Consider the following 13,732-nt stretch of genomic DNA (forward strand, 5'->3'; position numbering starts at 1 on the left):
ACGGACCGACGTACGCGAACCTACGTCGGCCCCCCCCCCCCCCCCCCCCAAAGCCCAAGCCTTCCAGGGGAAAGCAAACCAGAAGCAGAGCAGAGCAACCCATCCAAATCCAACGGCCACCCGCTTCAGGCGCGCTCTGCCTCAAGCACCCAGTCTGTCTGCGCTGGGGCCCCCAGACCATCGCAAGCGTCGACGCACACCTCTGCTGCTCTAGGTGCGACGGCCGTCACTCGTCTCATCAAGTCTTCGTCAAACTCTACCTCCTCTTTAGCCATAATCCGTCCTTTGACTACTATTGCTATCCTTCGAATCCCAACCCACATGCGCACGCATGCGGCCAGTCCCAACCATCGTTTTCCCCATAGTCTTTGCTCTCAAGAATAGGAACCTTGCGCAGGCGTCGTCCGCATAAGGCTGTCGTCGCTCGCTGCTTGCGTGGGACTATGTAAAACGACCCTTTCCCACTGGAACTCCAATTGATTGCCTGCTGTTCGCTCCGCCCGCGAGTCAGAGTGTACCGTGTTTGCCCACACCTTTTTTGTGTGGACCGATTCCCGACCGGCGTATCCTCTGGACGATCAAGTTACGCCTGCGCACGCGCTTCTCTTCCAACCATCAAAACGATATCCAGTTTTGGCGCCAAAAAGTCTGCACAAATGCGCTGCATCCTACGTGAAGTCTTAGACTCATAGTCATTGTGCTAGGAGGCCGTTCGGCTTCCCGCCTGGGCGTAGACACTATGGAGCACAATCACATGTTGCCCCGGCCGGCTAATGGTCCCATCGCTGCCGGACTCGATCATAAGCACGATCTCTATCCCACGGAGCGCCGAAAAACACCTTCATCTGACGTCGCATCCGTCTTCAAATCACTCGACCGGCCTTTCAAACTTCCCATGTATCCTCCTCCGCCTTCATATGCGCCTCTACATGCCGATCGCAAGTCGCCAGCCGGATTCCCGGACACCCCAAAGACGGAGCTTCCTCCTTTGAAACTCAAGAACGGCTACTATAATGAGAAGAAGGATAACACACTGCCGTCGCTATCCTCATTGACAGTATCGTCGCCAAAAGCCTCGTACATTAATCCTCCGCCGACAACACAAGCGCCAATCCGACCGGCAATACCACCACCACCGACATATGCTCCACCGCCGCCTCCGGTCCAGCTACAGCCAACCCACTGGCCGAGCTTAAATCCGTATACTGCATATTATACTCCGAGCCATGTAGAGGGTAAAGCCGATCCACTGCGAATGGAAAGTGACTCTCCGGGCAACAGTGCAATCAGCGCTGCTTCCCCAGAAACCCTCGATCATGATCGATCGAGCAGTGTCAGCCTCGATGACCCAGATGTTAGGCTTGCTGCTGAAGCACTGGGTGATTTGAGGGCAGGTCAGTATAGTCGCCTGCCAATAGCAGCGCTTTGTTCCGTTGTGGATGCATTATACGCTAACACATCTCATCGTAGACTTTGTATCTTCGCCTCGTCATTTGGACAAATCACTACCTTCAACACCAAGGTCACGATCCCAAGCTCCCCCGGAGCCGTTGTTGCAATTATTAACAACGAATCATCCGCTGCTTGGAGGGGTGATAGAGGGAACACAGACGGCGTATGTTGCTTCCAAAAACTACTCACCAAGATTCAAGACCAGTGCAGAGTATGTCGAAGGTTATGTCACTCCTGTTGTCAATACCGTTGGGACGGTCGGAAGAGCAACTGGCGTCGAAGGTGGAGTAAGGTGGTTCTTGGGAGGTGGAAAGCGACACAAATCCCAAAGCTCAGCAGATCTTGAGACAGGTTCCAACAAGAGGAGAAAGGGAGACGATGGCACAGACACCATGCTGATCGATTCGGACGAGATGACATCTGGAATGGAGACTCCCAGACCCACATATGACCCCAACGATCCAAGAAGGCTGTCAATAGCGAGTACCATTGATACTCTGCCGGCTTATGACGAACACAGATCACCAGCCTATGAGGCGGAACCAAGACCCAACAGCTCATCGGCGTGGCAGTCTCGTTTGATCATGTCGACGTCGGGGTTGAGCATTGCGATGAGCCAGGAGAGCCTGCGTAGCTTGAAATACTGCCTGAGCTGGCTTCGATGGGCAAACGTGCATATTGGCAACGTTATCAACTCGCTCAAAATGTCACTGGATAGATACGACAAGACTGCCGAGTCCTCGTCAGGCTCCAGCAGCGAAGCCGACGACAGACAAAAGCTGGTTGACAGAATCAGCTCTCTGAAAGCCGATGTCTTGAAGACACTCCAGGATGTCATCAACACCGTTAGCAAATACGCCGGTGGTGCTCTGCCTGAAAATGCTAGGGCCTTGGTTCGGCGCCATCTTACCAGCCTGCCCCAGCGATTTGCACTCGCAAACATGCTTGTTCAGCAGCAGGCCTCTCGTGAGGATCAGTCTGTTGAGGAAGGCAGCGTCGGCAGAGACAAGGAGATGCGGGACAGCGCGCAGACAGTCCTCCTCATGGCCAAAGAAGGTCTTGACATGATGTCGCAAGTATCTGGAGTTCTCGACGGCACCATTGTGAGCGCCGAGGAATGGTGCGAGAGACTCGGCAAGAGGAAGCAAGAGCAAAAGGAAGCCATCTACCATGAGGGACCAAGCCACGCCCAGTATCCTTTGGAGTCCGTCAAGATGGGCTGAACCTCAACGGAACAAAAGCAAGAGAAAAGCAGCGTTCTATTTCTGGAGTTCAGGGGCTTAAGACAAAATGCTATATCGACATAAGAGGAAGGTCCTTTACCTTTCAACCCAATCAACAAACCACAACAAAACATCGTTACTAATGTTTATGGACGGCACGCGAAGCAATGCGATGCATCCTAGTTTTCTTTTACGAGATTCAGTCATCATCGGCGTTGAAAGACCGACCACTGAGGCGTACACAATTGTTTCCTTTACTCCATTATAGGTTCACATCATGATGATGCTTCAGCCTTTTTATCCTCCGAGCATACATATACAACAATGCTCATGTACTACATTTACACCACAACGCGCCACTACCGCGACACCACAATCGCTTTTATTTTTCTTTTTCACAATTTTTTGGGCATATCAATTGGGATTGGGCTATGGATATGGTGACGGGTTTGCAACACAATGCAGAGACTAGTTGTCGATGATTCTGGGAATGGAGTTGTGCGGTGTCACTTTGACCATGCATATATCCTTGTTGTAGTTGGTATCCCTTTTGCAAGGGAGAAGTTGTTTCTACTTGTTGATATAGAGATCACATTCGGACATGAGAAGATATGTCTACGGCATTTATCAACATACCAACCAAGACAGACATGTAGAGTTGCCTGTTTATGGTTAGAGAATACAACTCGGTGAATTTAGTCTACGTCTCAGAAGCTTAAGTGATAAGTTATGATCAGAACCGGTATCTTCCTTTTGCATTATCCATGCTAGAGGAAAGGTAAACTTTATCCCTTGCCACAAACGCAAGATTCTGGGTACCAGGATGAGATGGGTACTAGGCAAAGACAGCAAGATGGATCTGATCAACAATGTCTTCTTGTCAGAACACTACTTCTGGCTTTCCCACAGGAGTTGGAAAAAGTCGAAACACCTTTGCCACTACGGCGTCACACTGGGCCTCATATATCGGGACAGAACTAAGCACCACTTGAACACACAAGCAAGTGACGGTGGTAGCCTGCATGTAAGAGATTGACGCAATATTCCGGTGTAACGAAACACTAAAGATCAAAGCGCTTCCATATCCCCGGATGTGGGGGATGATGGGATTTGGGGTCACCATGGCAGGCGAATGACCCCCCTTGAATCCTCCAACCAGGAGTCGTGGCTCGCAGTTCGGCCCCAGATTGAGCGGTCTCCGCCTGCCTATGCCCCAAAAGATATCGCGACCTCTACTCCGCACTCCGGAAAAATTGTATAGTCAATCCACCAGCTCGTGCCAAGAGCTCGAGAATGCTGCATCGTGTCGGAGAGTCACCAATGGATAGATGAATCGTATTATCTGGTTGGCAGGCGAGTCCGAGTGTATATAAGCCTCAATAGGGATCTTGGGTAAGTTGGACTTCGTATTCGCAGATTGTAGCTATAACGATTATCTCGAGACCTATATTGACCAATCTGTGCAACATGAAGTTACTCGTGCTCTCATTGCCGGCCGTGATGGCTGCGGCCACTCCGTTCAAGCACCACAAGGGATACCGCCAGGCCAATGCGACAACACCGGCTTTTATTCTTGCTGGCGACTCCACAACTGCAGTTCAGTCTACTGGCGGTGGTGGTTGGGGAAACGGCTTCTTGTCGTTTTTGAAGTCACCAGCGTGGGGAATCAACCTGGGTCACAATGGTGCCACGACTGTGAGCTTTGTCAATGGCGGCGACTGGGCAACCGTGACGGGCTACGTCGATGACAAGACTGCCGATGGCTACGATGTTTACGTGACCATCCAGTTTGGTCACAATGATCAAGTATGTCTCATTACCTTATTTATGAAAAGAAAATAACTGGCAACTGACAGTTTTACAGAAAGCAGCAGCCAACATCACCCTAGACGAGTACCAAGCCAACCTCGAGAACCTCGCCCTTGACGTCAAGTCCCACGGCGGGACTCCGCTCCTCGTGACCCCTCTGACCCGCCGGGCGTTTACTTCAGAGCACAATGCCTCGGATTCTCTGCACGACCAGCGCATCTACACCATTGCGGCGGCCGAGGCCACCGACACCACGTACCTGGACCTCAACAAGTACTCGCTCGAGTACGTTGATGCCATTGGCAACACGTCGGCTCAGGCGTATGATCTTAATGGATATGGTGCCGACACTACGCACCTCAATGCTTATGGCAGTATTGTCTTTGGTCGATTAGTGGCCGACTTATTGTTGGAGAAGCTGTCTGTTCTGGATTCTTGGTTTATTCCAAATGAAACACTGAGCTATGATTTGGCGAATGGCATCGCAGCATAAGCTACTATACTGTACAGAGTATATAGATACAAATGGAGTGTTGGAAAATGCCAGGTCCATGGCCTCGGGAATAATTCTAAAGCACTCGGGGTCGGGGTTTAAGGATTGCTGCGGCTCGGTGCGGCATCGCCAATATACCTCGTCATATGATGGGGGAAAGAGATAGAGTTCACCCACGACCGTGCAGATCTGTCCATCTCTCCATTACGATAATCAAAATGATATATCAAAGTGCAAGATTGATACGTGTCTCAGTAACCTGACATCATGTTGTGCCCATCATGTGTTGGTCAGCAGCTTATGTCAAGTGAAGACTCCACCATAGATCGCCATGGACATCGAATAGTGCGAACATGGGAATCTGGCAAACCCACTCATGATTTGGGCTTTGGGGTCCCACCAAAACACGCTACTGCAAATTCAAGGAATTGGTGCAATGATAGGTGAGGGATTTGCAGCTGAAGGAAATTGCAGCTGATGATGATCGTGTTGCTGCTTTTGGTCACTCTGTGTTGATTCAGAAAAAAAGTCGTCAAGTTGAGACGAATATATTCGTTTTTCCCTAGAGGTGAACCTTAATGAAAAAATGCCAAGCAACTGCCAAATCCGGAGCCGTCAACGGATAGTCCGTAGTGGACGATGTTAGGGTCTTGGCAGAAACCGTTGGCGATGTGCCTGGTCCCTTGCAGCGAACAGATGGGCTAAAAGAAGTTCGCGAAACACTGAGATCAACTATTTTTCTGTGCAATTGCAGACATCAAACAACGGGAATAAACGACACGCAAACTCTGTCGTCAGCCCCCTTTTTTCCCGTACAAATTCTGACTCGTTCTAGCAGAAAGCGTTGGGTGTTTTCACTCTAGTTCTTTAGCTTGCGGCTCGCTTGATTGATTCCTGCTACGACCGAGAGCCCGAGGATGGAAACAGATCCACCCAGGAGATCCACAATGACGAACGGCGCCTTCGAGACTTCAATGCTTGGGTCGATCCTTTGTGTACTCGTGTTATTACTCGTTGCTTCCGGGTAATTTGAACTGGCGTTAATTTTTTTTCTCTCTTCCCTCGTATTGACAAGTCGTTTTTTAGATGATGAACTGTTTCAAAACATTTCGGTTACATACTTTCATTTTCAGCCATTATTCGATACCCATATCAGCTCATTCGTGCAGTTGATCAACACGCGATCATCGGGTAACGACAGCATGTATCAGTAGACGCCTGATTCCTTGTACAACTTGACCAGGTCCATCATCATCAAACAAACAGCGTAGGATTCTCACTCATTTATGCGACATTGAAGACGTGTTTCTTTTCCCTGGCCAAACACGCCACATCCAAAAAAAGAAAAAGAGAGAGAGAAAATCACTCGGTTACCGAAGCCGAGCAATTTCGCGAATAACCACGATTCCGGAACGTCCGGAGTTCTTTGCCGTTAATTTTTTTTTCGCCGGGGGTCTCTCTGTCTAGCTCGTCAACATGGCCGAAGGTGCCATGCCGGGTGCGCCCACCATCTCCGGAACGGATGATGCCACACACTTTTACAACCAACCACCGCCGGTCGCTGGTTTGAGTACCAGCCCAGAAGCATCAGATGCCTTGGAAAAGCTTCCCAACATCACCAACGGCGATTTTCACGATGGACAAACACCGCCACATGAAGACACGGGGCACAACGCGCCAGGCCATCGAGCAAGGTTTCCAGACGATGACGCCCAGCTAGAGCAAGTATTTTCAGCACGGCCGATTCCTATACAGTCGAGAGGATCACAACCGCCGGGAGAGAGTGATCGAGAACCGGCATCGCACCGTGGTGTATGGCAGTCATTCCGCAACTGGATAGACGAGTGGCGGGAAGATTTCGGGTCTGCTCAAGCTCATCAGGACATTACAAACTTGATAGGAGATGCGGGAATCGACCCAACCATAATCAAAAAGATCAAGGCTGGTCGAGTCTCGAGTTTGGTGAGAGCCTCATACTCTTATACTGATCCTTGAGAGCTTGGGAGGCTAACATGTACAGGTTGCCCCGTCGCTTATGATTGCAAGACCGGGGTTAGGCCAGCACAAGGACTCGAGTTCAGCCATTCCAACACCTGGCCACCCTTGGACACATTCCCATTCTCGTAGTTCCAGCTCTGGAACTGCCACACCAGGGACTCCTTCGAAAAAAGGCTATGGTGGGGTGGATCCGCACGAGGTGGCTCGCCGATTGAAGAAATTCAAAGACATGGTTGGACACAGCAATGATAGCAGACAAGCCAAATATGTTCAAGCTAAGGCCGAGCTGGCTCATCGCCGGAACCTGGTTCTCCTCATGGTTTATGCCTTCATGGCCTATGGTGCTCCTTCTCATCGCATTGAAGAATATACGCTGGCGTTATTCAAGGCACTCGACATGGAGGGTCGCGTCAACTACACAGTTGGCTGCACGGACATTTCTTTCATTAATCCAGTTGACCCCGCCGATCCATTGACAAGAAGTGCCTACACAACATTGGTCAAAGCCCAAGGTCTCGATATCGGTGCTTGCGAAGTTGCGTTTCGGGTATACAAAACTGTAGTTCACGGCGAAGTCACGGTACGTCAATTTTAGTCAAGCAGAGTGAGAACTTACTAATATGAAATCAATTATAGATTGAAGAGGCTATTCAGAGCCTGATCAACTTGATCGAGTCTCCACCATACTATAGGCCATGGTTAATAGTCCCGTTTTATGGTCTTGCATCGGCTTTCGCCGCCTTGTGGGCCTATGGTGGATGGTGGTCAGACATGGCCATTGCCTTTTTCCTGGGATGTATTGTGGGATTCCTGCAGATCATTGTTGCCGCACGCAACCCACTTTACGCCAATGTTCTCGAGGTTCTGGCGGCTCTGCTTACATCATTCGGTGCTCGTGCCTTCAGTTCCATTGGCGGTCCATCACAGAAGTATTTCTGCTTTGGCGCTATAGCACAATCGTCCATCACAACCATCTTGCCGGGTTATATCGTACTTTCCGGCACGTTGGAGCTTCAGAGCAAGTCTGTCACTGCCGGGTCTACTAGACTCTTCTACGCTGTCATCTATTCCCTCTTGCTTGGATACGGCATCAACGTTGGCGCTCAACTGTTTCTGGTTATAGACGAGAACGCTGTGACATCTGCTACATGCCCTCGATCTTTGGACCCGAAGTGGCGCATTCTACTTGTACCATGCTACTTGGTCCTCCAAGCAATTCTGATTCGATCCAGGCCCAAGCAGATTCCCGTTCAAGTGCTGCTAGGCAGCGCTGCCTACACTGTGAACTACTTTGTCTCGCAGTACGCAACAGCTCAAGTCGCTGATACTGCATCCGCCTTTGTCTTGGGAGTTCTCGGCCACCTTTGGGCACGTTCGCAACATGCCTTTGCATTTGCAGCTGTCGTTGCCGGCGTCATGGTTCTTGTTCCGTCTGGACTTTCGGCCCAAGGTGGTCTTCTCCTGGGAATTTCGACCCCATTGTTTAACAATGGAAGCACCGATGCTCAGACTGTCTACGAACAGAACATTTACCAGAGCTTTAGTGTGGGCGCCCAAATGATTCAAGTTGCTGTTGGCCTTGCGACCGGCCTTTTCCTTTCTGCTCTGGTTGTTTATCCATTCGGCAGAAAGAATAATGCGATGTTCTCTTTGTAATAGACAATAGATGCTGTAGAATACATTAGAATATTCCCAATAGATCGGAAGAAGCGTGGTTATTTCTCGTTGCTTCACAAACTACGTGCGGTGGTGATGAGGTCAATACGTATATCGGTCGTGTTAGAACCGGTTCACAACGGCGAGACGAATAATTCGCAGCATTCTTTCTTCGTGGTACTCATGTTCATCATGTCGTCTACACTAGTCTGAATTACTTGGGTATGCCCCCGGAGGATGGATACGACTTCAACAACCATGACGAGGCTGCATTACTCGCATGCAGCCGAGACCACACATAGGCAAAAAGTTTGTATCTAAATGTCTAAGTTGAGTAGTCAAACAAAGACCACAACGACACACCCATCCGCATAATGTATTGTCCACACGCCACTCCGTTCTCCTAATGGCATGTCAAAGACATCATCCAACACCCTCAAAGACATCCAAGACGTAGCAAAGAAGCATTGTTGAGCTACCCGATACAAGTAGACACCACCTCCCTCTTTGCATGAATGGCACTTATCCAGATCCAACTATTCCAGTCATTCATTTTCAAAGTCACTCTTTTTCAACTCACCAGCCTCATCACTCCTTTAGGTCGTGAGAACTGCAAATCTTGCAGCGCAAGTATTTCACAATGCCTCACTACATCGGCTGGACCTCCTTTACCTGCGGGCATGAGACCTCGGTGAAGGTATCCACGATTCAGCAAATAAAGGAACACTACAACCGCGAGTACCTATCATACCAACTTGTGGACACAAGCGGCCGCGAATATCATGCCAGTGCACCTAGACCCTGCAAGAGTTGCTGCCAGAAGCAACAAGGCCAACAGCAGCCGCCTGTGGCCGCAGGGTACGAAAACTTCGCGCACAAGTGGCGGACCGAATGGGCACCGAAGATTGCCTCAGTCGAACCCAACGAGGCGGAGAATCCACCCCTCAAGAATCTGCTCCATCACATCTGCCCTCATCTGAGGTCGGTGAATAATCTCAGGGAGGAGGTCCTCCTGCGACGGGTCAATAGCCAGCTCAAGCTGGAAGGGGTCAACATCTCCGAGGAAATCACTCCGAGCGATGTCGACCAGGAGACGCGGCAGCGGGTCACGCGCGTAGTCGAGGACCAGCTTCATATGCACCGCAACGCCAAGCTCAAGGAGTCGTCTACCGCATTGCGGGACTCTTCGGTCTTGCAAAAGGCTCAAGTGGCGAGCGCACGTTCAGTCAAGGTGGTCCAGATGTTGTCGTCGAAACGCGACAGCGTGGCCTGTTGATCGTTTCCAACCTGCAGAGTTGTCGCCTAATCCGTGAGTAACCGCGTAGAGAGAGAGAAAGGTCGCTTTGTGTCCGCGACACAAAGAAGTAGCCCATTTTATGAAAGCATGATCCACATAGAAAAGAAAAACCAGTGTACACAGAAATACAGCCGTTCAATGTTTGATAAATCCGAACTTTGCTCAAGAGTATCGGTGCGACAAAGGTTCAAGATGACGCAGATTTATTCGAGGTTTGAAAAAAAGAGTCTCAGGCATCAGGGATCCAGAGTAATATTTGTTGGTGAATTTTCAAATACTTGCTTTTGGAACTACTTTAAGCATTTACAACGCACGGAGTGATTATCCACCTTAGCTTCCTTCCCGATGCAAGTAACCGGGTGTCTGGGATGTGTAAACGCTTATGGCCAAGAAATTATACTCACTCTTTGACACGACTGGACATTGCGACTTGTCAAAGAAGCAGAGACACTCTGGCTGTAAAGGAGAATGGCGATCTGCGGCGGTGAAGAATTCATTGATCGATTTTCATCAATACAAAGCCAAATCTGCAGACAAGTCTTGTTGCAGGGACGGTTTTCTTCTCCTAGAGCGTTTGATGCGGGTTGTTGGTGCATATATCTGCAAACAAAGTCAATCAAACGGTAATGGTAGTAGAGACACACATGTGTATGATACCCCAACAAGACCATTTTCTCCTTGCTTGATGTTCTTCACTTTGCCCTTGCGTGTTTAAGGAAACACTCTTGAGAGAAATCAAACATTCATACCATGGCGGAGAGGGAGATTACTGAAGACTATTATGAAATCCTTCAAATCCATTCCAAGGCAACCGAAGATGAGATCAAAGCTAGTTACCGGCGACTGGCCCTCTTGAAGCATCCGGACAAGAACACTGATAACCTCAATGCGACTGCCGAATTCCAGGAGGCAAGTGTTCTCTGCCTACGATTTAGTTGTGTCCACTGACTGCTAACGGAAGCATCCAGATCAACACGGCCTATCAATGCTTGAGCGATCCCAGGAAGCGAGAAGTCTACGACACCAAACGTGTAGAAGCCCGCGAAGACCTCAACCGACGAGCCCGTACTGGCGAAAATGAGGTCAACCTGCTCAAGAAAAAGATTGCCCATCTCAAAAAGTTACTCGCCGAGCTCATCGGTCGACACTCTGAACTTCTCCTCTTTCGTGATGCCTACAAACGCGACCTCGCCGAAATGGTCAGGGGACTCAACCAGAGCTATGATGACCCTTTCACTACCACAGGAACCGAGGCATGGTGGCAAAGCGTCTACAATACCATCACTCGAGACTCGAGCAGAACAGATCCCCAGCAGACAACCAACGAGATCTCAGAGCTACGCTCCAATATCACCATGCTCAACTCGGAACTCCTGGAGCTCGAGTTCCGCATTCTTGAGACGGAAATCGTTCTGTCGGTCCTGACCGCTGAAACTCGTCGCCAGCAATGGCCTGCACCACGGCGCGCCCAGACGGCTCATCAGGTCGAGGCCGAGAGAATGCAGGCGGAGCAGCGCCGACAATATGCCGCTGCCCAGCAGACAATGAATAGAGAGAAGGAATTGAGTCGTGAAGCCCAGAGAGTGGCGGCCAAGGCCAAGCAGGCATCCAAGCGCGAGGAGAAGAATGCCAAAGAGGAGGCCAAGACCAAGATGGCAGCTTGTGGCCACGAGACGTTTTGAAACAAGGTGTCGGGACGACATGCTTGTAAGAATTGCTTCAAGACGAGTGATCGGGTGTTTTCTTGCCCATCGTGCGGCGTGGTGGTTTGCAAGGGATGTAGGAATGCTTTGAATCATCGCAAAAAGGATTTATAGATTACATGCGAATGGAGGACAATTGGGGGAATGGAAACTGATGCGAAAATATCTTACAAACAGTACGATGATAATCATCGGCGGATTGCTTAGCGCTAAATCCTCGGATCACTTCTTAATCAAATAAAAAAATACAGATATTTGGATGATTTTCTTCTGATTAGGCACTAGATGAATTTTCAAGGTGTATCAGGTCCGGATTGCACAATGACAGTAACCTAACTTCTTTTAATCTAAGAGTCTAGGTAGAAACCTAAACCTAGGAGGCGACCCAGTACATCTGGTGGCACTTGGCCCTGCTCTAATTCTATATCGAGGCCGCCGTCGGGAACATAGACATTATAAAACCAATCAATACGTTCTCGCCCCTGTGCTAAACAACGATCCAGATAAGAGATCTTATGCGGAGTAACTGACATTTCCGGAGGTGGCACGTCTTCATCCTCCTCAAGCTGAGCCCAAGGGTCCTCTTTGAAATCCCAAGCTACGGTGATAAATGTGCCGAATGGGTCTGCTCGAGCTTCTGCAGGGTCCTCTGGCCGTAACATCCTATCTTTGACATGTTGAATGGCTTGCTCCCACTGACCAAACGGTTAGTTTGCCAAGAAAGATGAATGATTCCCAAGCAACCAGATCAACGCAAGAAATTAATAAAATGAAACTTACATCTTGACACAACCGGCTGATTACGTGAACCTCAGACAGGTAATCGCCAAACTCATGATGTCTGTGAAGATACCAATCTCTCATGCCAGGGTTCTTTCTGGATACCATTTCTGCCTCCTCGTGCTCTCTGCACTTGACCGCACGCTCATGGTCGGTGGCGTCTGCAGACATGGGGAGGGCGATCACTTCGATGCGGTCGGTTGCGGTAGTGCGGGAACCGCTACGCCCTTCCAACGTATTTTCGTAAATCGCCGTGGCCACGTGACAGAGACTGTCTACGTTGGCAGCTTCCGGTCTCGTGTCGTAGATGCGAAAGGCAAACAGCGGGCGTTTCGTCATCTTGCACGCTGCGGTACGCTCGTCATTGTCCAGCGAAAGGTACGCTGTCACCGCCATGAGACCGTCATGACTGGGCGCGCGCTCGACAATCATGCGCCTTGGACTTCTGAGCCTTGCCATTGTCAGAGATGAGGTTATCGAGGTCACAAGAGATTTTAAAGTGTTTGGAAAGTAGGAGGCTCAAGTGGCTTCCGTAGACTCCCATTCCTTGATTAAGGCGGATGAGCCCTCTAGGCAACATCCGCCCCGCCTTTTATGCGACTTGACTGTCGGTGATAGTCCAACGCATCATGGCGTATCTAATCCAGGTGCAAAAAGAAAAAAGTAATCAAAGCATCACTTTTTTTCACACTACCATGAAAATTGCAAATCCAGAGCCATACAACTAGCTGGCCAGAGATCAGTCCGTCTTTACAGTAAGAAACTAATGGACCAAATGCCAAAGATGGAAGAAGTCGGTTCTTTCTGAAAAATGGTGTCAAGTGAGGAAAGGGCCACGAGAATGACGAGAATATGTATTAGACGAATAGTCAGCAAAGTACCTGAAGCACATGGCATGGAAGAATTAGTTTCGCAGTCGGAAAAAAAAAAAAAAAAAAAAAGAAAAAAAAGAGAGAGAGACAGAGAGAGAAGCGCAAATACCAGAAGGGAGTTATGACTATGGCTTTAGAAAAGATAAATTATTGCGTCAAACACGAAGCATAGAGATGGACTACCACGATTAATTTCCCAGCCCACAAGTCAAGAGTATATGTTGGTATTTGTCGTGGGATAGCGGGAGTGTCACGCTCATACCCTCATATCTGTCAGGCTGTATACGGATGGCTTCACTTATCAGCCACAAAGCAGCATGCGAATCTTGTATACTTAAGATTACTGCCGTATCTCAATGGACCAGTCCTCGAAGAGTGATCACATCTCCTGCAGGTTTCTCTTTCTAGTCTACACACAGTTGCTTGTTTGTTGCATCATGCACAGCTTG

General features: G+C 49.4%; 6 protein-coding genes across 6 annotated transcripts; 5 read left to right on the plus strand and 1 right to left on the minus strand.

The window, feature by feature from the left end:
- Nucleotides 1-739: 739 nt before the first annotated feature.
- Nucleotides 740-2,675, plus strand: PFICI_07694 (uncharacterized protein; the record flags this gene model as incomplete). The annotated part of the gene is made up of 2 exons (XM_007836275.1): nt 740-1,394; nt 1,471-2,675. 2 exons carry the CDS (start codon nt 740-742, stop codon nt 2,673-2,675), a joined length of 1,860 nt encoding a protein of 619 aa, XP_007834466.1.
- Nucleotides 2,676-4,142: 1,467 nt separating this feature from the next.
- PFICI_07695 (uncharacterized protein) lies at nt 4,143-4,977 on the plus strand (the record flags this gene model as incomplete). Its single annotated transcript, XM_007836276.1, has 2 exons — nt 4,143-4,481; nt 4,540-4,977. 2 exons carry the CDS (start codon nt 4,143-4,145, stop codon nt 4,975-4,977), a joined length of 777 nt encoding a protein of 258 aa, XP_007834467.1.
- A 1,476-nt stretch (nt 4,978-6,453) lies between these two features.
- Nucleotides 6,454-8,631, plus strand: PFICI_07696 (uncharacterized protein; the record flags this gene model as incomplete). The annotated part of the gene is made up of 3 exons (XM_007836277.1): nt 6,454-6,939; nt 6,998-7,555; nt 7,612-8,631. 3 exons carry the CDS (start codon nt 6,454-6,456, stop codon nt 8,629-8,631), a joined length of 2,064 nt encoding a protein of 687 aa, XP_007834468.1.
- Nucleotides 8,632-9,271: 640 nt separating this feature from the next.
- Nucleotides 9,272-9,907, plus strand: PFICI_07697 (uncharacterized protein; the record flags this gene model as incomplete). The annotated part of the gene is made up of 1 exon (XM_007836278.1): nt 9,272-9,907. One exon carries the CDS (start codon nt 9,272-9,274, stop codon nt 9,905-9,907), a length of 636 nt encoding a protein of 211 aa, XP_007834469.1.
- A 771-nt stretch (nt 9,908-10,678) lies between these two features.
- Nucleotides 10,679-11,610, plus strand: PFICI_07698 (uncharacterized protein; the record flags this gene model as incomplete). Its single annotated transcript, XM_007836279.1, has 2 exons — nt 10,679-10,843; nt 10,897-11,610. 2 exons carry the CDS (start codon nt 10,679-10,681, stop codon nt 11,608-11,610), a joined length of 879 nt encoding a protein of 292 aa, XP_007834470.1.
- Nucleotides 11,611-11,978: 368 nt separating this feature from the next.
- On the minus strand, nt 11,979-12,870 carry PFICI_07699 (uncharacterized protein; the record flags this gene model as incomplete). The annotated part of the gene is made up of 2 exons (XM_007836280.1): nt 11,979-12,326; nt 12,412-12,870. The coding sequence occupies 2 exons, from the start codon at nt 12,868-12,870 to the stop codon at nt 11,979-11,981; spliced, it is 807 nt and encodes a 268-aa protein (XP_007834471.1).
- Between the last annotated feature and the right edge of the window lie 862 nt (nt 12,871-13,732).

The sequence above is a fragment of the Pestalotiopsis fici genome (assembly GCF_000516985.1).
Source record: "Pestalotiopsis fici W106-1 unplaced genomic scaffold PFICI_Scf_5, whole genome shotgun sequence".
Lineage (NCBI taxonomy): Eukaryota > Fungi > Ascomycota > Sordariomycetes > Amphisphaeriales > Sporocadaceae > Pestalotiopsis > Pestalotiopsis fici.